Source organism: Drosophila subobscura, chromosome U (assembly GCF_008121235.1).
Source record: "Drosophila subobscura isolate 14011-0131.10 chromosome U, UCBerk_Dsub_1.0, whole genome shotgun sequence".
Taxonomy (NCBI): domain Eukaryota; kingdom Metazoa; phylum Arthropoda; class Insecta; order Diptera; family Drosophilidae; genus Drosophila; species Drosophila subobscura.
The window spans coordinates 20,683,176-20,704,089 of record NC_048534.1 but is presented as its reverse complement, the minus strand read 5'-3'; the positions used below and the strand labels follow the sequence as shown (position 1 = coordinate 20,704,089).

Sequence of the window (20,914 nt, the reverse complement as noted above, 5' to 3'; positions counted from 1 at the left end):
TTATTCTGCTGCCTGAACACCTTTTAGCTCCAATAAGAACCAATATTTCCCATAGACAGAATGGAGACCACCATCTTGCCTGCTCTCCTCAGATCCCGCCGACTGCTAACCTTAACCTTCTCACGTTTTCTTATCAATAAAGAGAAAAATGGTAGGAAAATTATAAAAGATGTTTCCGATGGTTTTCCCTCAGCCTTTCTGGTTGTGTGAAGGTTGAGGGTCAAACGTATATTTGTCGCATTTACCGCTCGAAAATGTTTTGTAATAATTTATTCAGAAAAATGTAATTATGTTCTGGTCGGAGATTTTCTTTGATTCGTTTTTCCAAACTCTTTTCTGGTGTCTTCTCTCCTGCCCTCTCTCTTTCCCTCTCTCTTTCCCTTTTTTCTTGAACGATTTTTTATGATTGTGGAGACAAATCGGCGTCATCAAAAATTGTTGGAAAGAAAACGAGTTTTGTGGGCCTCTTCCCCGCCCCACCACAAACGATTTGCATAGAAACTCCACTTGCTGTCCCGCTCTGATAGGGTTTTGTGGAGGAGCCGCCATGATAGTTTAGGGAGAACAAAAAGATTCAACGTTTGGTTTCGTTTTTGGGATTTTCTTCTATGATAAATGACGCGGGGGATGGGGAACAGTGGAACATTTCTTTCTTAGACTTTGTGTCTGACAGACTGCATCCAAGTCTCTCTCTCTCCTCCATCTTTTGAGGTAGAATTATCCATTCGCCACTGAAATACAGTCGAAGGTACAGCCTGCTAATTTGCCAAAAAGAGTTGGGTGCAGCGAGAGGGTTAGTTATTATTTGTTATCATTAAATGTATGTATGACGAGGTAGGTAGGTTTTTGTATATTTTTAAGTAGGGATGTTCCTAGGGGGTTAAAAGCAGGACACCAAATCGTTTGCCCTTTGTTTGAACATCTCATTTTCATTTTTGAATTCACTTTTTATGGCAACCATTTTGAATGTTTGTTGGCAGTGCAATGTTTTTTAGTAATTCATAAGCAGATGTTCCACCTCTTTCGCTGTGCAGAGAGGGTTGACATGCAGATACATTTACATGTATGTAAGTACATATGTATGTGTATGTGTAGATGTGTAGATACATCCCGTACGTGATGCATTCAGTCGAAATGAATCCGACTGAAATCAAATCAAATCAAATGAAATGCAATTGGCGGCAGTCGTGACAATCGCATGCATTATTCATGTGGAGCGAGGGATTTCTTTTTGGGAATGGCATTAGATCGGGCTAATCGGAGCAGGGATCATATACAGAGAAGGAGTGTCCCTGGGAATATTTGGAAAAAGGGTAACAGAAACAACAGAAACAAATAAAAGTAATGAAATTACCTAACACACGGCTTATGGATACCATGTACTATATTTCCAAGCAAATTTGTTCTTAAATTTGAAGAATTTCAAGAAATTTAGATAGTTTTTCTTCGATGTAAAATTCCCAGTAGATTTAAGCTATTGAATCCTTTATATTGAGATGAGGAAAACAAAACATAATAAAATTTGCACCTAAAGGATGAACCTACATATGTAATTCTACCATTTTGAAACTTTATTTTTAGTAATCTTGGCATTTTAAGAGGTTCCCTAAGAGTTTAACGCTGAATCCAGAAAAAACTCTTGATAATCGATAATTTAAAGTTTATTTAACATGATTAAAATACGTAGGGTATTCAGCAAAATATTTCTGTAAGCAATCAGATTTAATGTTATATCAAATACTTTCTATTTAAGTGCCCATATTTTGTGATTCTATTACTCAAATTCAGCTCTCATAATCTAATACTCAGAGTACTTTTTCCTCTGTTCAATTCCCGTCGGCATTTCAGCTTTAGCTCAAGGAATCCCTGCCCACAAAAAAAAGGACAATCAGCGTCTAGAAGCAGAAAGACGAAAAAGAAGCGAAGGAGCATCAAAAGCTAACATAAAGGAAATATGGATAAATAAAAGAAACCCTCTCTCGACACACACGAACACATGCACATACACATACACAGGCTGGCATACATAGAAAGAGCGCAGACACACACACACGAACACATAGAAAGAGTTAGAGCGGGACGGGGCGCACATAAAGGAAATATGATTGAGCTTGAGCGAGCCAACGAAAAAAAAGGGAAGAGCCCAACGCCGACGCTGACACCGACGCTGCCGCTGCCGCTGCCTCTGCCGCCGCCGTCGACTTCCTATGCTCCGCCTAAAGTTGTCATAATTTCCGATGCGTTTTATTTACGTCGCCGTCGACATCGACATCGAAGACGATTTTCCGTTCTGTTTTTTTGTTTGTTGGTGCCTTCTCATCCTCTGCCGATTGTAGACAGCGGCCAACAGTGAGAGCCGAGTTGATGTTGGCCCTTAAAAGTATCTCTGCCAGAGAGCGCACACACACAAATGCAGAGTCTCGTGGACTGAGAGAGAGGCGCAGCACTCACACTTCGGCCGACAGAGAGAGGAGCAACGTGCATTTGCCTCCCCATAAATGGCTGCCTGGCGCCCTGGGTGGGAAGAGCACAGCTATAGACAGTCGGCCACGTAACAGCGCTGTTAGCTGGTATCAGTGTTAACATAAAAGTCTTATACGGCACATTTCCCCAACTGTTAAGGCGATGCTCGCTCTCTGGAGACATTCCCTCTCTCTCTGTGACCATTCTGTTCCGCTCTCTCTCTCTCTTGGAGTGACTCTCTCTCTCTGTGTGTGACGGCATTCGTGGCGCGAAGCTTTCGCACTGTGCGCCACCGAATCGGAATCGCATGAATGCCCCATCGGCCGTCGCCCGGCTCCTGCGTGCAAACGCAGCCATCGTGGGGACCACTTCGCTCCAGCTCGCACTCGCAGGACACTGCGCGCCGTCGTCCGTGGTCCGTCTCCGTCGTCGTCGTCATTGCCATCGTCAGCGTCGTTGTCGTTGTCGTCGTCGTAATCGCAAGTGCGCGCCGCCACCGTTAAGGACATTCTGACGTCGACGTCGCCTGGCTCTGGTTGTTCTGCCCTCTCCGTTACCGTTACCGTTACCATTACCCGTTACCTTTGGGCCGCCAGAGCAGAGCGGCTCTCCAGAGGCGCCCGCCCGCGTTCGTTCAGTCGACTACCAAAAGCCAGTTGGCAGTACCAGCGACCAGTTGGCAGCTCCTTGGCCCAGCCAGAATTCTATTGCCATTATTCGCTTTTGGCCAGACCAAAAAAACAGTTAACCGTTAACGGTTAACACGGTGTGTGTGCCCGCCATCCGCCAGCCGCCTGCCGCCCCGTGCGTTTTTATCACCTTCCGTCGCTACGTCGCTGCTTACGCATATCTCAGCCAGCCAGCCAGCCTCCCACCCTCCCCTCCAACATCCACCCGTGTGTGCGTACGTGTGCGTGTGCGTGCGTGTGGGGGCGGGGGCATGTGTGTGTGTGTGGGCAGGGGCGTGGGCAGAGCGGGAACGGGTCCCGTGGCCGCACTCGGAAACGGAGACGGAGTCGCTTTTTGCGGTCGCGCGTGTTTAATTAATCATAAAATTCACATCAAAATGCAAAAACAACAACGAAAGTAACTCAAAGGAGAAGCAAAGAGCAGCGCAGCGAAAAGCAGAGAAGAAACAAATATTAATAAAAAAAAAGAGAAGGGAAACCGCGAGAGAGAGAAGGCTAACAAAATGTGCAATAAACTTGATTTTTAATCAACAAAATAAAACAACAATTTTTTGAATACCTATAAATTCTGTGTGAAATCATCTCAACAATTGCCGTCGGCAAGACACTTTCGACAAAGGAGATACTTTCCAGAGATGCAGGCCCAAAGCGGATAGCCAGGATCCCTCGAGGAGGCAGGAGTCAAAACCCCCAAGGAAAGGTGAGTGATGAACGAATAAAGCAATTCAATTAAATATTGTTCCTTCATATTTAGAATACAAGAAACAAACTAAAGTTGCTAAAAACCATTCGTTTTCCTTAGAATTTGCAATGAAATCTTCCGAGGATTATTTTGAGAATTAAAATATAATTTACAACACACCAAAAGTAACACTTTTAATGCACATTAAATGCTTTTAAACTTACTTCAAACTTACTTTAAATATGGCAACTACCAAAAACTGTCTGAATAGAGCCTTTTTAGAGCTTATGACAACGTTTACTCATTGTTAATAGCCATTTAGTCATCGCTAAAAGCCATTTGCTGCCATTTGAAAATCTTACAGCACTTGCACGAAGGCCATTAAGAGACTGCATTTGAGCCAAAAATTACTTTGAGCTGCCTATTGGAGATTTTAAGTGTGAAAACTACAAGAATACATTAACTATGCATAAAATTTATGTAATAATGCATAAACTATGCAAAAAAATATGTAACATTGGACTGATACATTTTTAAGACTTTAAGAAATTTAATTGAGTTGAAGTTGCATTTTAATTGAATTGAATTGAATTAAAACTCTTTGTCATTTCCAATGTGAAAATAACTTCAAGAATTTGGCATGCTCAAAGCACTGATGTACTCCTAATACGAATATATTCAGGTGTAATCGGATTCTCACCTATCCTAGATGCAAGTTTAGACATCTTATGAGTAAATGATTTACCAATCGCATCTAGTAATAGCAATGGATACCAAAGCAGTGGAGTCTAATATGCTCATTGCACATTAAATTAAATTCTGCAATTCTGCAGTCTGTATTTCCATATGACTTCATTGACCAACTAAATTCTGATACTTTTTCACCTCTGTAACTCTCCAAAACTGTCTCCAAACGAGTGTGTTTTAGTGCAGGAAAGATTCATTTTCAGCTTGTTCGAGTGGGATCTCCTTGACACACTCCAGCCACTCATTTGCATTCATACTCGTACCAGTACTTGTGTGTGTGGATGCTTCCCAACTGAATAACCTACAAAACTGAGGAGTACATATTAAACAAGATCTAAATTGGGCCTGGGGCTACTTTTTCAGGTTGCAAGCACACACCACACACACCACACACACCTCTCCCTCTTGCCGTGACTCTGGGTAGGGGGGGGGAAGAGATTATTTAACTTTGACACTTTATGCGAGGACATGCAACTGCAACAGGAACAACCCGAAAGTTGCATGTTGAGCTTGTGTCAAAGTTAACATAAATACAACTACTTTGTGCCCCAAAGGTGGCATGTAGAGTGGGGCAGGCACAGTGTCTGGAGCAGGGGTCCCTGACATGGGCGTTGGGTCGAAAGAGAGAGAATGTGCCGGAGGATATGACAAGGGATACAAGTATCTGCTGTGTGTGTGTGTGTGTGTGTGTGTGTGTGTATCTGCATGTTATGCAATGACAAGAAAGAAGCAGAAGATGATGCACAACAAAAGGCCAGCACCAAAGGAAACAACAAGAAGCGGGAGGCATGTCAAGAATAAAATTAACACAGAGTCAAAGGAGCGGGGCACGAAGCGGAGGGGGTGATTGAGTGGTGGGTGGAGTGGGGGTAGGAAGTGATTGCCCATCCAAAGGTTAAACGAAAAGATGACAGGTGTCAAAGACACAAACTAGCTGGCAGATGCATTTTGGAGCAGGAACAGAAACAAATTGCTGCTGAGAGCGTGGCAGAGAGTGTGGGGGATGGACCAAACATTTTAATCAAGTCACAATTGATGGCCAGCCTTAAGTAGTTTAAGATTGAAAGAAATGAAGCTGTAGCCATACACGGAAAGAAAATGCAGCAGAGACATCTCGATGCTTGAGAGCTGGCAACCCCACGCCCTGCCTTGCCCCTCGCAAATGAATTAATAACAAAAACTCACTGATAGCTTTCTGTCAGTGTGCGGTCTCGCCCCTCTTAATGCATTTATTGTTTTATTGTGCTAATTAATTTATGAGTCGCGCGATTCATTTGGCCAACGGCAAGTGACCAAATGTATCTTTGAGTGGACGTTTCTTTGTATCTCTCTCCCTGTTCCTGTTCGTTGGCTTGGCAATAAATTCATTTGTGAAAATTCGAAGCGCTTTTCATTTTGTCGCCAGTCTATTTCTCATTTTTCGCGCGGCTCCCCAGACCCAGACCCCAGACCCCTGCTCAACATTTTGCATTATATTTGATATAAAATTTGTTTTTCATTTTAATAACGAATAAAGAAAACGGCAGACAGAGGCAGGCAGAGCACGAGCCAAGCGGACGGCGGACAAGTGAAATATTTATTTCGTGTTATGACAGAAATGTGCGGCATAGCTGCCAGATACAAATGTATCCATCCATCTGCCCTCTTACCCCATCCCGTCCCATGGCCTGGCGGCATATTTTGTACTTTGCATGCGAATATTTTGGCCGCAAATGTTTTTATTATTCGCAGCGCTCTACTGCAATGTGGACCACATGCGAGTCTATCTAAGCATCAATTTTTATACACCTCTATCTAACTCTATATCTATCTATCTATCTGTATCCATCCATCATCGCGCTGTACCCTTTTGGTGGTCTGCAAAAATATCTATTAAATCATTGCATTTGCTGCATTTCATTTCGATCCGTTCGCTAATTCAATAAACCGCATAAATTGAATTTTTACTGCTACGAAAATCTATTATTTAGATGCCAAACCAATCCAATCCGCTCTAACATGGCCAGAACTAGCCAACTTTTTAGCTGCCATTATTTCTGTGCGGGCAATAAACCAAATTCAATTCATATTCATCAAAACACATTTTGGGCTTTTGTCGCAGTCGAATGAGGAAACGAATAACAATAAAAAAAACTTGATGGAAATTAAAATTTAATTTATTTATTAGATATGCAAATAGGGGATTTTTTATGTAGGCGTATGCTAAAATAGAGTTATGAGAATTGGAGGATAAATCATAAATTTATGCGGAATTTATTTAGGAGCATTTTTAGGAGCTTTATTGGAGATGGAAGAAAATATAGTTTTATATGAAAATTATGGTCTAATCCATCTGCTTTAGGCGAATGTTTTCTTAATAAATCCTTCAATAAATCTCCATCCTTTTTCGATTAAGAATTTCTCCTAGATCCTCATTCAAAAGCAGACAATGCTCGCAGCTAGTCTTCCACGATATCTAAATTCTATATCCACACCTGTTCAATAAATAATTCCACATTAACTTTATGAATATCTCTAACAAAAGAACAACTAAAACCAGTTAAACAATAACCAACCAAAAAACAATAAAAGTAAGGCAAAAGAGCAAGCCATCAAATCATTTTGATATGGAATCTAATGTGCTAAGCGATGCCCAATTAATCGATTACAGTCTCAATTTGATAACTGATGCGATGAGCAATCAAAACGTAGACAACTCCAACACACACACAAATAAGGGAGAGAAGAGATGAAGAATCCAATCCATTCATTCATTCATGGCAGGGCATGGCAGGAGCTGTGCAGCTCCTACAGAAATTCGATTCGATTCGCAACGAAATTGAGTTGCCAGCATTCATTTCGTTTCATTGTTCCATCTAATTGCCAGATATGGCAGAGGGAAAACACAAAACAAAAGAGGCAGCACAAAACAAAGACAGAGAGAGGCATACTACGAGAGGGAATATGCAAAAAGAGTGGGACAGAAGATGGCTACTTGAATGCAATTATTCCCTTCGTTTATGAGTAATTAAGGCAAAAAGGAGGGCAAAGGCAAGGCAGCAGCAGCAGCAGCAGCAACAGCAGCAGCAGATTGGCAAAATATCAAAAATGGCCATCAAGGAGGGGGCGAACACTTCCACATCCGCATGTGTGTGTCTCCATGTGAGTGTGAGTGTGTGTGCGAGTGGGTACTTTGCATAGATTGTCCACTTTAGATTAAGCCATGAATAATTTATGTGCGTCTCTTATGATTTTAATTGTTTGCAATGGCAGCTTAACAACCCCTGCCCGTAACAGTCCTCCTCCCTCCGCCCCTTTATTATTCCTTTGAGCGCAACAAAACACAGCGAAAAAAAAGTAAAGAAAAGAAACAGCAAAACGGCAAAAACAAAAACCGAAGCGAAAGCAGAAGCAGAAGGCAGAAGGCAAAAACAAAGTAGCGCCCCAAAAGCAAATGCAAAACAATACAAATTCATCTACAAGCAAAGCCTCTCCGCTGCCGACGCTGCTGCTGCGCTGCTGAGAGACCAGACGCAGTCTCTCTCGCAGTCTCAGCCGCCGTCGCCGTCGCCGTCGCAGTCGCTGGCCCAAAGTCCAGACCAGACCCCTGTGCGTTTGTGTCTGTGTGTGTCTGTGTGTGTCAGGCTGTCTCCCCCCTTGTGCCGGCCACTTGGCATTGGTAACCTTCCCATTTCCAGCCATTCATTCTGTCCCCTCAGACACGCACACATTTGCATTTCTCACACACTCTCTACACTCTGGGTCTGTGTGTGTGTGGCGCTTACCCCTCGACTTCCTTTTGGGCCGCTTCGTCCCAGCCCCCCGCTGGCTATAAACTCAACTGGTTGACCGTCTGGCAGCGTTCCATTTCGCTTCTTTCTTAAAAATTATATGAAAATTATACCAATTCAACTCATAAAATTTTTTCAGCTTAATAAATTTGCAGACATTTTGTATGCCACTGAGCCCCCTGGGCTCGCCGTCGTCATTGGCTGTGTCCCCCCCTGCCTCCCCTGCCCGCAAAAGACATCCCATCATCCCGGCCTGAAACTGTGCCCGCTCCCAGGGCCCAGCCTGGCCAGGCGCCCGAGCCGACTCGACTCGACGCGACTCTTGCCACCGCATACCGCATGCAAAATGGTCAATACACACAGTCCCGTCCCAGACCTGCGCCCTCTCCCGCGCCCTCATCCTACTCTATATATCGTAGAGTCCGTACAATGCATCGGGGGAGCGCTAACCAGACGTAGTTCCCCTGTTTAAGCGAAGCTCATAAATTTGCCTCAAACAATTTCCACCTTTTTTTCGTTGGTTCGCTCCTTCAAGCGTTTTTTATTTCCCATACTTTCTTTATCTTTTTTTCGGGCGGGCAGATAAATACTAAAAGGGGGAGTTTGAGATGCAGTTTTTTTTGGGTTATTTAAGACTGTGGGACATATGTACATGAAGTACTTTCAATGGGATAGAGGCAGTAGATCCCATGCATGAAATGTAAAGAATATTTTCCAAAAACTTTATGATATTTCTAAGCGTACAAGAAATTACTCTCGTGGTTCTTAAACCTCTGAAGTCAATACCTGAAGCACTTATTCTAACAATTGTTCTTTAACTCCCTGAAGAACTCACCTCCAAACTTAACTGACTCAAAAAGTATTCCTTGATCTTTCGTATTGAACGTATGACAATTAATTGAAGTGCTGCCTGATTTGAGATTGAAGCATAAAGTGAATATTTATCATCTAGTCATCTGTTTGTTCAGCTTTCCTTTGGCTGCATAGAGAATTATTATTGTGGCACAAATAATTGTGTAGAAAGTCTAGAAAAAATTCATCAAAATATTTCAAAATCAAAATATCTACAAATAATTCAATTTATTGATTTAATAAAAGTGCCGGACATTGTCGCAGCGATAAGAAAGACAAACAGGTAAAATATTCCATCTTAAAATAAACACAAATAGGGAAGAGCAGAATAGATTGCATATTAAAGGGTTATTCTTAATCAAATCGAAAGACTCTGTAAATTCCCCGAACCTTCTTCTCATCCGAAAATCCCCTGCAAAAATGAATGTTGCCCCATCTGTCCATTCAGTGCCAGTCGCTCGTGGCCGATCGACGGTTTAAACAAACAGACTTCACTCAAGATTCCCAACAATCTTTAGCACTGTTTACGTTTGGCTGCGGGTTCATTCATTCAATTGGCCCCGGATATATGTACACCATCAATCAATCAAGCAAATTGCAATGAATTTTGATCAATATCCGCTGCGGAGGAGCGATGGTAGCGGATTGTGTGGCTACATCTATCCATCGAAACATAATTCACGATTTGGGCAAATGATTGACGCCGTGTTGGTGCGGTTCCGAAAGATTTAGAGTTCCTTTCGAGTTCGCTGGCGCTGGACCACCTGCTGACAGGAAACTTTCTGGCCTGGAATTTTCTCTCTCTCTTGACAAAGGAAATGAAAGCTTGAAAAGTTTTTCGGGGGTCTGGCAGGGCATTCGAAGAGCAGCCGCAGACTTCTTAAAGCCCCAAAAAGAGTTTGTCTGCGTGAGGCAATTGCGGAAGTTTTATGTTTTTGGCTGTGCGTAAATCGCTCAAGAAATCAGCTCAAGTGGAATAAGTTGTGGCTCGTCTTGTCTCGACTCAACTCGACTCACTTTATTTTTGGTTAACACTTTCGCCCGGGCCTCAACTTCGAGTTAACTTCCCCAACTGCCCTTCACGGCTGTGGGCTGTGGGAAAACGCTGTCTGCATTAAACAAATTGATTTCGGATGGAGCCCATTGCCAGCCAGCATCGGCATCAGCATCGGCATTGATAGAAATAGTGTTTGTGGCTCTCTCCCTCGATGATTTCGAGTGGTGGCCAATCGATAGAGACACACACGGGCACGGCCACGGATTCGAGTGTTTACCTTTGCCAATAAATTCACTTAATTGCCGGGAAATAATCATAAAGCAATCGGCCGTAATGCGGATGGGATACTCGTACTCCTAGCCGACTCCTCACGTGCGTTTCCCAGCCATTTGGTAATTTTCTGCTTAATTTCGGCGAGAGAGCGACCACGAGAAGCCCAACCAGAATTTGTGGCCCTGTTGAAAGTGTAACTCAGAAATTGTGTGAGGAATTATGTTGAAATCGATTTGCGTGGTAACTTATATGCAAAAGGGAGATGGGGAGAGGCAGAGCGAGAGCGGGAGAATAATATATTCGAGCAGTTCACTGTTGATTGGGCAACTCTTTCAGCATCCCAGTTGGCCGTTTAGTTTCCTTTCGTTCCCTTCAAAATTCTCAGTGCTCTAAAGTTTTGTTCGTTGCCCCCAAAATGAACCTCAACTTTCTGCGTAGCTGGTGGTATCTGAACACACGATTGCTGGTCTTCCTCGCGGCACGACACCACGCTGCAGGTCGAAGGTCTAACACACGATTGGCGGTGGACCTTCCCAGCAGTGCCGCCTTTTGGGAAGCGTTTCAGAAAGTTCAGAAGGAAGCAACGAAATTGAGGGATCGTTACCGAGGAGCTTAACTCAGTTTCTAGAAGGGCTTTTGGGCTCATTGCAGAGTAAGTTTTTAGGTACTTGAGCAACTTCCCTCGAGACATCATTCGCACCTATTGAGATATTCCTCGAACATCAAAGGTACCTTTGATTATTCTATGCTATAATGGGGTACAGCGCCTAAGCTTTGAAATTGTCTTTAAGCCAGGGAAAATAATTTCTTTTTCAAACTATTGGCATGCATTTTTGATTGTAATTATTCCATTCTCAGGGCTTTTTTCTCTGTGTTCCGCGTACATAAATATTTATGCACAAAATCAGCTTTTTACTTGACAATATTTTCTGTTAGTCAGTGACTTATTTATCGCATTTTGAATTCGCTTAAAATTTTAATAATTATTCACAAATATATCTGAAAGATTTCTGATAAAACTTGAACTTAGATCATCGAAAAGTGGCTGCATTGCCCCAACTAATCATCGGAGAAACAAAAGCTACATAGTTACAGTACCAGTAGATATCAGCCTCGACCTTTTCACTTGGCCTGGGTCTGTGCTGCCTCTGTGCTGCGGGTGGGGTCTGGGCTGCTCATTTACCGCTTGCCGATATCCGATAAATATCAGATAAATTAGCTGTGACCGGAATAATGGGGCAAGATTTGTGGCAAACGCAATGAGAATGAGAGCCAGATAGCTGCCAGAAGTTATGCTGAGTGATTCCGAGTCAATAAATCAATAAATTACCCTCCCGCCGAAGTCTTACGCCAGCCAGGCGGTCCACGCTCATGCAAAACTGAGTTTGGGGCCGGGCATGGGCCCGGGATAGTCCGAAAGCCCAATCCAGATATAGATATGTAAGAGGCAGAGCAAATCGGAGCGGCAGCAGAGGCTGATATTAAGTTATACGCAAAAGAGACTAAAACCCGACGACTGGCGACTGCTCGGACCGCCCGGCCAATCGTTTATTCAACGAAAGCCTCCAAAATTGCGACACTCACAGCGCTATTCATATATTCAAAAGCAAAAGATTTATCATAAAGTCTGGCGCGAGACTTTATTCCACCCACCCGCCCCTCCCATCACTCCTTACGTGACGATATCTGATAGCCATACTCCATATATTAGCGGCCAGGAATATGTGCGTAAATTGTCCATGCCACTCATGCAACGCCCCTCTCTCCCCCCTCTTACTCTCTCTTTTCCGCAGGGTCCAGTCCATGAGCGGAACGCCAGCAGCTGTCAGCAATCGTGATCAGGAGGCGGCAGGCTTCCGATCGTCAGAGGATAATGTGTTCAATATTTCGCAATCGCATCAATTATCGGGGCACGGGCAGCAGGAGCGGCACAGCCGGCTCGGGGATAGGGACCGAGAGAACCTGCTGGCCAAGGAGCTGGATGCGGACAGCAACAACAATGGCGGGATGGAGGCAACGCCAGCGAGCCACCCAGAAGTGGAACCCGAGGCTGAGCCCGAAGCCGAAACGGAGCTGCTCGAGGAGGAGCAGCGATCGCCCGTGCAGGACGAGGCCTCGCCGGAGAACAGCAACGAGGCGCTGGATCTGTCGCTGATCTCCGCCAGCAGTCGACTGCCCACCAGCGGTCATGTGGCGCTGGAAGCTTTACAACATACCAAAGTGGCGGTGGCCCAGTTCGCGGCCACTGCGCTGGCGGGCGCTGCGGCGGGCAACCAGCGGCCCGCCGATCTGGCCATGGTGCAGTCCACGATCTTCAATGTGCAGCGCCAGCACCTGATGCAGCTGCAGCTCATTCAGCATCTACAGAGTCAATTGAAGCGCGCCGAGGCAGTGGCCCTGGGCAGGGGCCAGGCGGCAGGCCACAGTGAGGAGGAGCAGGAGGAGGAGGAGGAGGATGCACAGGAGCAGCAGCAGCAGCAGGAAGAGCAGCGGCCCAATGGTAGCTCCTCCTGGGAGCACGAGGAATCCAAGGAGCTGCGGCGCGAGGAGAGTTCAAAGACTGAAAAGAGAGCGGAAATCGTAAGGGAAAAGGAGCCAAGTCGAAAGCAGAAGGATGACCCCTTATCGGAGGTTGATCCTGCCACTGGCAATGACTACCTGATGTGCGACATCAGCTCGAGTCTGGCCTCGAGCATCATCACCAACCACGACCCGCCGCCGGCGCCCAACGAGCCCAACTGCCTGGAGATGCTGCAGCGACGCACCGAGGAGGTGCTGGACTCGGCCTCCCAGAGCCTGCACGCCGCCCAGATGCAGGAGGAGTACTCGGAGTACGCCTCCAAGGAGGCGCAGAGTCGCGGCGAGATCTTCAAGCACCGCTGCAAGTACTGCGGCAAGATCTTTGGCAGCTACTCGGCGCTGCAGATCCACCTGCGATCCCACACGGGGGAGCGGCCCTTCCACTGCAACGTCTGCGGCAGCAAGTTCACGACGAAGGGCAACCTCAAGGTGCACTACCAGCGGCACACGCAGATCTTTCCACCCATGCTGATGCCCCCCGTGGTGGCTCCAGTCTCGAACGGCGGACAGCCGCCGCAGTCCCAGCCGCCGACGGAACAGTTTGCGTCGCTGAATCCCATACGCCTGCCCTTTGTGCCGCCGCCGCCACCGCCACTGGAGCCCAGTCCGCTGCAGCAGCTGGAGGAGATGGAGGAGAACAGGAGCCTGGAGCAGCAGCAGCAGCCACAACAGGCGGAGGATCTCAGCAAGCCAGGACCAAAGGAAAAGGAAAACCTGAAAGAGAAAGAAAAGGAAAAGTCTCTCTCGCCCGTGCAGCGTGCAAAGACGCCTAAACAGGTGACACCAGAGCTGAGCAGACACCAGCTGGCGGTGGATTCCCCGCCGGATAAACCAGAGAAGGAATCCCCCAAGCCCGTGGCGCCACCGCGCCGCAATGGAAGCGTTCGCAAGCGGCAGACGAGCAGCGCGGGCAGTCCGCCCAGCGAGGAGCGGGAGCGGGAGCGGGAACGAGACCTCGCCGAGCACCTGCACATTGCCAAGCTGGTGCGACGCTCCTCCTCGACCAGCAGGGAGGCGCCGGGGGAGTACTCCTTGGCGCAGATGGAGCGCATCATTGACAAGTCGTGGGAGGATCTGATCGAGATTGACAAGACATCGGAGACGTCGAAGCTGCAGCAGCTGGTGGACAACATTGAGAACAAGCTGACCGATCCGAATCAGTGCATCTTCTGCCAGAAGGTCATGTCCTGCCGCAGCTCCCTGCAGATGCACATTCGCACCCACACGGGCGAGCGGCCCTTCCGCTGCAAGATCTGCGGCCGAGCCTTTGCGACGAAGGGGAACCTGAAGGCGCACATGAGCATCCACAAGATCAAGCCGCCGATGCGGAGCCAGTTCAAGTGTCCCGTGTGCCACCAGAAGTTCTCCAACGGCATCATCCTGCAGCAGCACATTCGCATCCACACCATGGACGACGGCAGTGGCGGAGGTGGGCAGCAGGCGCCACCCCAAGGCGATGCCGAGCGGCTGGGCATCGAGGATCAGAACTCAAACAAGTCCTTGGGCACCTCGGACACGCTGGACTTTTCCACCACCATCTCGGATCACTCGGGACAGCGTTCGGAGTCGTCGCAGGGCGGGGACTTCGATGAGTTCATGACGATGGACAGCACGGATGATTCCAGGGATAACTCGAGTGCGGCCACCGCCACTCCGCATCCTTTGGAGCGGGAGCGAGAGCGGAGACCGCCCTCCGATGAACGCTCCAGATCGGAGCTGGACATGACTGGAGGCGGCCGCAGCGAGAGCGGGGAAATGCCTGCCATGGATCTCTCCTCGCCGTCAGCCGCCACGGCGCGACTCTTCAATGGTGTGGCAGGAGGAGCAGCAGGAGCAGTGGGGGGAGGCGGCACTGCCTCTGGATTGCCCATGCTCGGCATGCCCATGCCACCGAATCTGCTGCTGATGGCAGCGGCGCGCGAGGAGATGCACGCCCTGGGGCAGGCCCATGCCCATGCCCATGCCCATGCCAAGTTCCCCCTGCTGCCGTTTGGCCCACTTGGATTTATGGGTAAGTGCGCGTACACTCGCCCAGCCCCAAGATGACAAAGTCTCTTTGTCTGTCACCTTTGACCCGGGGAACGTTTGCCAAGTGGAGTCGCTGGGCGATAAATCTGCGATCTGCGCCGCGACATAACTCAATTGGACCGAGACAAAAGCATTTCCATTTCCCCCTCCGGTCTCCGTCTGTGGACGGATCTGCCTATGCCAAAATTCCGACAATTTATTTATAAACATTCGCGCATTCCCGGCAATCGGAGATACAGAGGGACGGAGCCGCGGATCTGTCGCCTCATTATGTCACAACCTTTCACGCGAATGAATATTTATTGTGTCGCAGATCGCGGATCGCAGATTTTCCGGGAGCACGTGGCGTCTGATATTGTGTGACCTCTCCAGTAACTCTTTGTCTGATATTCCGCACAGGCCTCCATCCGCCCCCGAATGTGTGCAATCTGTGCTTCAAGATGCTGCCCAGCCTGGCCGCCTTGGAGAGCCATCTGCAGAGCGAACATGCCAAAGAAGTCACGGGTCCACAGACCCATCCAAGACAAACCCACTGCAATGATGCGGCAACGCCCTACGGGGCCAAGGTGAGTGCCAGATAAATATATTTTTAGCTTAAAATATGTATGTGGGTTGGGTTTTTGATTGATTTATGTTTGGGGTAAAGATCGGCAGAAGATCGGAGATTGATCAATGTAGATCGAACAACTTATTGCAGATATATCAATGGGTATCCGCATCGCTCATTCAGATTTGTGTGCAGTTTATGGTTTGATTTTATGCTCCACCGAAATATTCGTAATATTTCTACCAACAGATCATCAGTTCTACTTTTTAGCACTGATCATAAGTTTGTATTTTCGGAAAACTTATCCTTGATCGTCTTAGTTTCATTGAGAAGTACTTTTATTTTAGAATATAGTTCCACTCCTCTCCACACACAATTTGTCGCTTCTTAAGTGTGAAAATCTTCAGTCACCTGATCCATACCAATGATCAAAACTGCAATTAATGATCAGTCTGCTTCCCATTCCCAACGTTCCATTCTCACTCTTCCTTTGCCATACACTCATTTATTTTCCCGTCTCAATCCCACTAATCACTCTCTATGCTCACTGCTTTAGGGACATTCCATGGCCCAAATGAAGGCAACACATTACCCTGTCCAGCCTAATCCCAGCCAGCTCGATTCCACCTTCGTCTTGCCAGTTGTGGTCATGATTAATTAAAATGTTCACGGGTTCACTGCGGCTCTGGGGCTGGCTTGATTTTGCCCAAATATGGTTACATGATTCCCCGTTATGGCTGGAACCATACAAATTATGAGCACATTATTAATTGCTCAGTGTGTTCGCTTCGCAACTATACGCAGAATGAAGACGTTCCTTATTATGAACAGAACTGTGGCCGAGATGTTGCATAGTTTTGCCTTAATTGTTGGCGTTCCGCTTTGTGGCCGCTGCCCAACTTGGCGATGGAACTTAAGCGGGAGCTGAGGCTGGAGTGGAGTGGTGGTTGGGGAGCCGCAGGTTCATCTCGGTGGAGAGAGCTTTAAGTGCCTGGATTACATCGCCCAACAATGCCAATTATTTATTAAAGTGCGTTCGCTTCCCGGGCACAAATGTGGAGTGTGGAGTGGATTCTGTTCTCCGCTGTGCTCTGTGGTTCTGCCTGGCCATCATTTAAGTACAAATGCGAGTATTAATATTTATTTCTGGCTGGGGGGTTGGGGCTGCTGCTGCTGCCGGCACATACTGCGGCATTGTCTCTCGCTCTATGACTAATGACATCGTTCATTCTTGGAGTATTTCCAAAAATTGTTAGTGAATTTCGCAGCACAGGAGCGGAGCAGTGTTTGGGGACAACAGAAAGAAAATGAAAAGTGAAGAGAGTAATAGGGAACGTTTTGGGAATCTTTTGTATACATACATTTGTATGTATGCAGCTGAAGTCAAAGTTCTAATTTACTGCTGTGGAAGCCGTCAAAAAAGTGCAACAGAAGCAGCGAAATTAACTCAGTTACTACAACGCATATTTGAGCAAGTGCTCTCTAACTCTCATTCTCACTCTCACTCTGCTGGACCAACAGGGCCGGTCCATTAATAAAAGGGCATAATAAGCCAGATAGATATGGGTTATTGCAATTTCCATATCTTAATCAATTACAAGACTTATTGTGAGTTTGTTTTCTTAAGAAATTTTCTGAAACAATTTCGTTTTAGTATTTCCACATATTTTACACATATTCATGACCCCAATTTGTTTTGTCTTTTTCGACTCTGAACCGCTCCTGAACCTCTGCTGTGCTGTACCGCAATTGCAGTGTAAATGTCATAACGTTTTCAGTTGGTAATCAGCACTCCCCCCACCCCACCCTGCATGCCATGTTTTTGGCAGGCCCAGACAGACCCTTGTTCTCCCTTCATATTGTCCCCCCTCCCGCTCCCTGCTGGGGCCCAGCCACGTTCCGATTTGCTCGCTTAGCACATTGTTGATGATCTAGAGCAGACGATCGGGTTAGGGGATATCTCTGGATGAGAATGTGAAATGGAGTGGGGGCATCATCAACTTTTGGGCTTGAAAACTTCGAAATGTTTCAAAAATTTGAAGCAATTACGAGAATGCATTATGAGATGATGCAAAATTTACGATGTGGTCGTGTCTACGGTCTGGATCGGCTAGCAAATCTTTACTGACAGTCCCCACAAAAAGAGAGAGTGAGAGAGTGTACATATACATGTGGTAGGGACTGTGCCGGATCGGTGGCAGTGTGTGCGATGCATTCAATGCAAATAAATTATGCTACGCTTTATGCAAAATTATTTAATCTTTTGTTCGTCGCGTCTGTGGCAGAGTGCACCCTATCTGACAGGCCCCAGATCCCCCTCGCTGCTGTCTCTGAGTGTCAACTGCCGGGTAGAACAATTGTTTTGCCATAAAAATATGAGAGAGCCGGCAGGCGGCATCGTCTGCCCGAGATAATTAGTTGGCATTATTACACGCGATGCCATAGAAAAATTGTAAATTATGTTTTTTTTTTGCTGCTTGCTGCTTGCGGTTTAAAAATACAATTATTAAGAGGCAAGAGAGACAGTCTCAGTGTCGCTTTGCCTCACTGTTGCATTAACGGCACATTAAGCAGAAAATCCACAGAAATTAGCGCCCATTGTGCTGCTGCCCCACCGATCCAGCTTCAGTTTCAGAGTCTACAAAAATCTGAACTTGTTTTGCAGCTCACACTCAATCCAAATTTGTTTGCAAAGAAGCCGTCGCCGGCGCCACCAGCAGCAGCAGCACCCTCGGCAGGCGACAAGTTGTGTGCCGATTCCAGTGTTTCCCAGTCGCAGCCCTTGGAGGCGACACCCATCAAAGAGGAACCCGAGCAGGATCAGCTATTGGGTGAAGAGGCAAGCTCTGGAGAAGGAACAGCAGCAGCTGGAGGCGGCAGTAACTATCCACAGGATGCCATCGACGCAGAGCAATCACTGATGAAGATGCAGCTGCGTAAGTAGAATCAAACCCCAAGCTGGAGACTCCTGTGAGTCTCACACGGTTCCCTGTCTCCACACAGATGCCCATCGATTCCCCGCCAGTCCGCTGGACTTTCAGCAGGCTTTGATGTCCGCTGGTCCGCCCACCTCCAGCCTGGATCCGCCCGTGAACAACAAGCATTTCTGTCACGTCTGCCGGCGCAACTTTAGCTCCAGTTCAGCGCTGCAGATCCACATGCGCACCCACACGGGGGACAAGCCTTTTCAGTGCAATGTGTGCCAAAAGGCATTCACAACCAAAGGAAACTTAAAGGTGCGAATTCAGGAACACCTTCAACTGAAGTCCTTAGCCTGACAGTGCCTGTCTTTGGCTTCCTTTCTTGCCATGTCTTTCCAGGTTCACATGGGCACTCATATGTGGACGAATCCCACTTCGCGTCGTGGTCGTCGCATGTCGCTGGAGCTGCCCATGCGTCCCGGGCCGGTTGGACCTGGTGCGGCACATGGTGCACCCACGGCCGAGCAGGAGTTCATGCAGCGACGCCCCGAGCTGTTCTTTCCCTACCTGCCGCCCTTTTTTAATGGATTGCCACCGAAGGTGAGTCAGTGGGGGTTTCCTCTCTAGCTCCCCCTTTATCTCCAACTCTCTCTACCCTGCCTGTAGCCTGGTGAGCTAAGTCCTGGCGCCTTTGCCAACATACCGCCGCCGCCTTTTGCCAATGGTGGCAAGTATCCCTATCCGCCGGGACTCTTGGGTTTTCCCGGGTTTTTGGGCCAACATCCGTATGCCCTGGAGCGTGGCAGCAGCAGCAAATCCCCGACACCCGAGCCCGCACAGAGTCCTGATGAGGTGGCCAGCAATATTTGGCATCCACTGAGTCGCATCAAGATGGAGAACAATCAAAACGAGGGACACCAGCAGCACGAGCAGGAGCAGGCTGAGGCTGAGGGCGAGACGGAGGCGGATCGATTGGAGGCCGAAGAGTCCGAGTCCCGCGATGCGGACAAGTAACCGAGCAGCAGCTGCAGCAGCAGGACGTAGTCTTGGTCGTGGAACACACATGGTTTTTTGTGGAGTACATATCTTGAGCATAATCCATACGCTAAGCTTCGACACACACACACACACCCTACACACACTCCCACACACACCCTACACACATATATATACGAGTATATCCTTTGTGTCTATATATATACGATAATTGATAGCGATCTTCAAGGCATTTAAATGCATTAAGTTTAGTCGATAAGTTGTAAAAATGAGCAGAAGCAGAGGAACGAACACCCCTGGCATAGAGTGGAGTGGCGCTGCAGGACGAAGGTCAGAACTTAACTAATTTTATGGCTATAACTAGATATATTACGAAATACATATACATATATACATAACATATAAATACGCGTAATGTAAACTGTGGTAGTTGCATATAAAAAAATTGAACAATTGATAACGAAAATCGAGCGAGCGATAATCGCGTGGAGAAAAATGATCAAAAATAAAGCCGGCGTGCAAAATTGCAAAAAGAATTATTCCCTGACGTTTCTCTTCCGGGAAGTGGGTTGCATTCCGTGGATCCACAGTGGAGTGGATGGGTTCAATAAATTCATGCAAATTGGCAGCAGCTCTGGGTAAGTGTTCAACATCTCTGATCATGCCACATGCCACGCGCAGCCCATTCATCATTCCGCCCTCGCCTGGGCACCCATGCCCCACACTATCCCCAACCCCAACCCCATTCCCCTGCCATTAGTCTGTCCAACAGATGTTTTCCTTTTCTTTTTTTTTTTGATTCATTTACTTGCAGCCCAGACGAAATTTTGAGCACTCGAAATTGTCGCCTGGCGCAAAACTTTTAATTATTCCCTTGTCATTTTGGCAGCCTCTGCCTCTGCCTGTGCCTCAGCCTCTGCCTGCGCCTTTCTTTCCGTGTAACAAATAATAATTTCTAGACCGCAACAACTTGACTTGTCGCCGCAAATTATAAATGTTCGCTGAATATGACAGGCGTTGCTGTCTGCCACGAAACAATAGGCCAGGGAATTAGTGTGGAAAGACAACGAAATTTTTGTACATTTATAGACTCTATAGAAAGTCGAATACTTCCTGTTATGATGCAGAAATACTTCGATCTTTACTCAGCAAAGAGAGGGAAAATTCTTTTGTTTTGAAGGATTAAATAAGTCTCTTAATAGATCATATTTTATTCAAAATTAGACAACACAAAAAAAATATGTATATCAAAATTAATTTTTATTTTTACCAAAATTTAATTTTTTCTGCAAAAATTTATTCAATATATTCTATAATCTCTACGTAAAAAATTTCCAAAATCATTGAGAGACAAAGTTTTTCCATGGAT

The 20,914-nt window shown here is 46.7% G+C and overlaps 1 protein-coding gene across 1 annotated transcript; it reads left to right on the top strand.

Moving 5' to 3' along the window:
- The first annotated feature begins 3,687 nt into the window (after positions 1–3,687).
- On the top strand, positions 3,688–20,035 carry LOC117901527 (homeotic protein spalt-major). The gene is given in 8 exon segments (XM_034812307.1): positions 3,688–3,852; positions 12,267–12,404; positions 12,407–15,064; positions 15,481–15,647; positions 18,294–18,564; positions 18,632–18,864; positions 18,949–19,149; positions 19,216–20,035. Coding segments are annotated over 7 exon segments (3,936 nt in total). The 5' UTR covers positions 3,688–3,852; positions 12,267–12,346; the 3' UTR covers positions 19,564–20,035.
- The last annotated feature ends 879 nt before the right edge of the window (positions 20,036–20,914 follow it).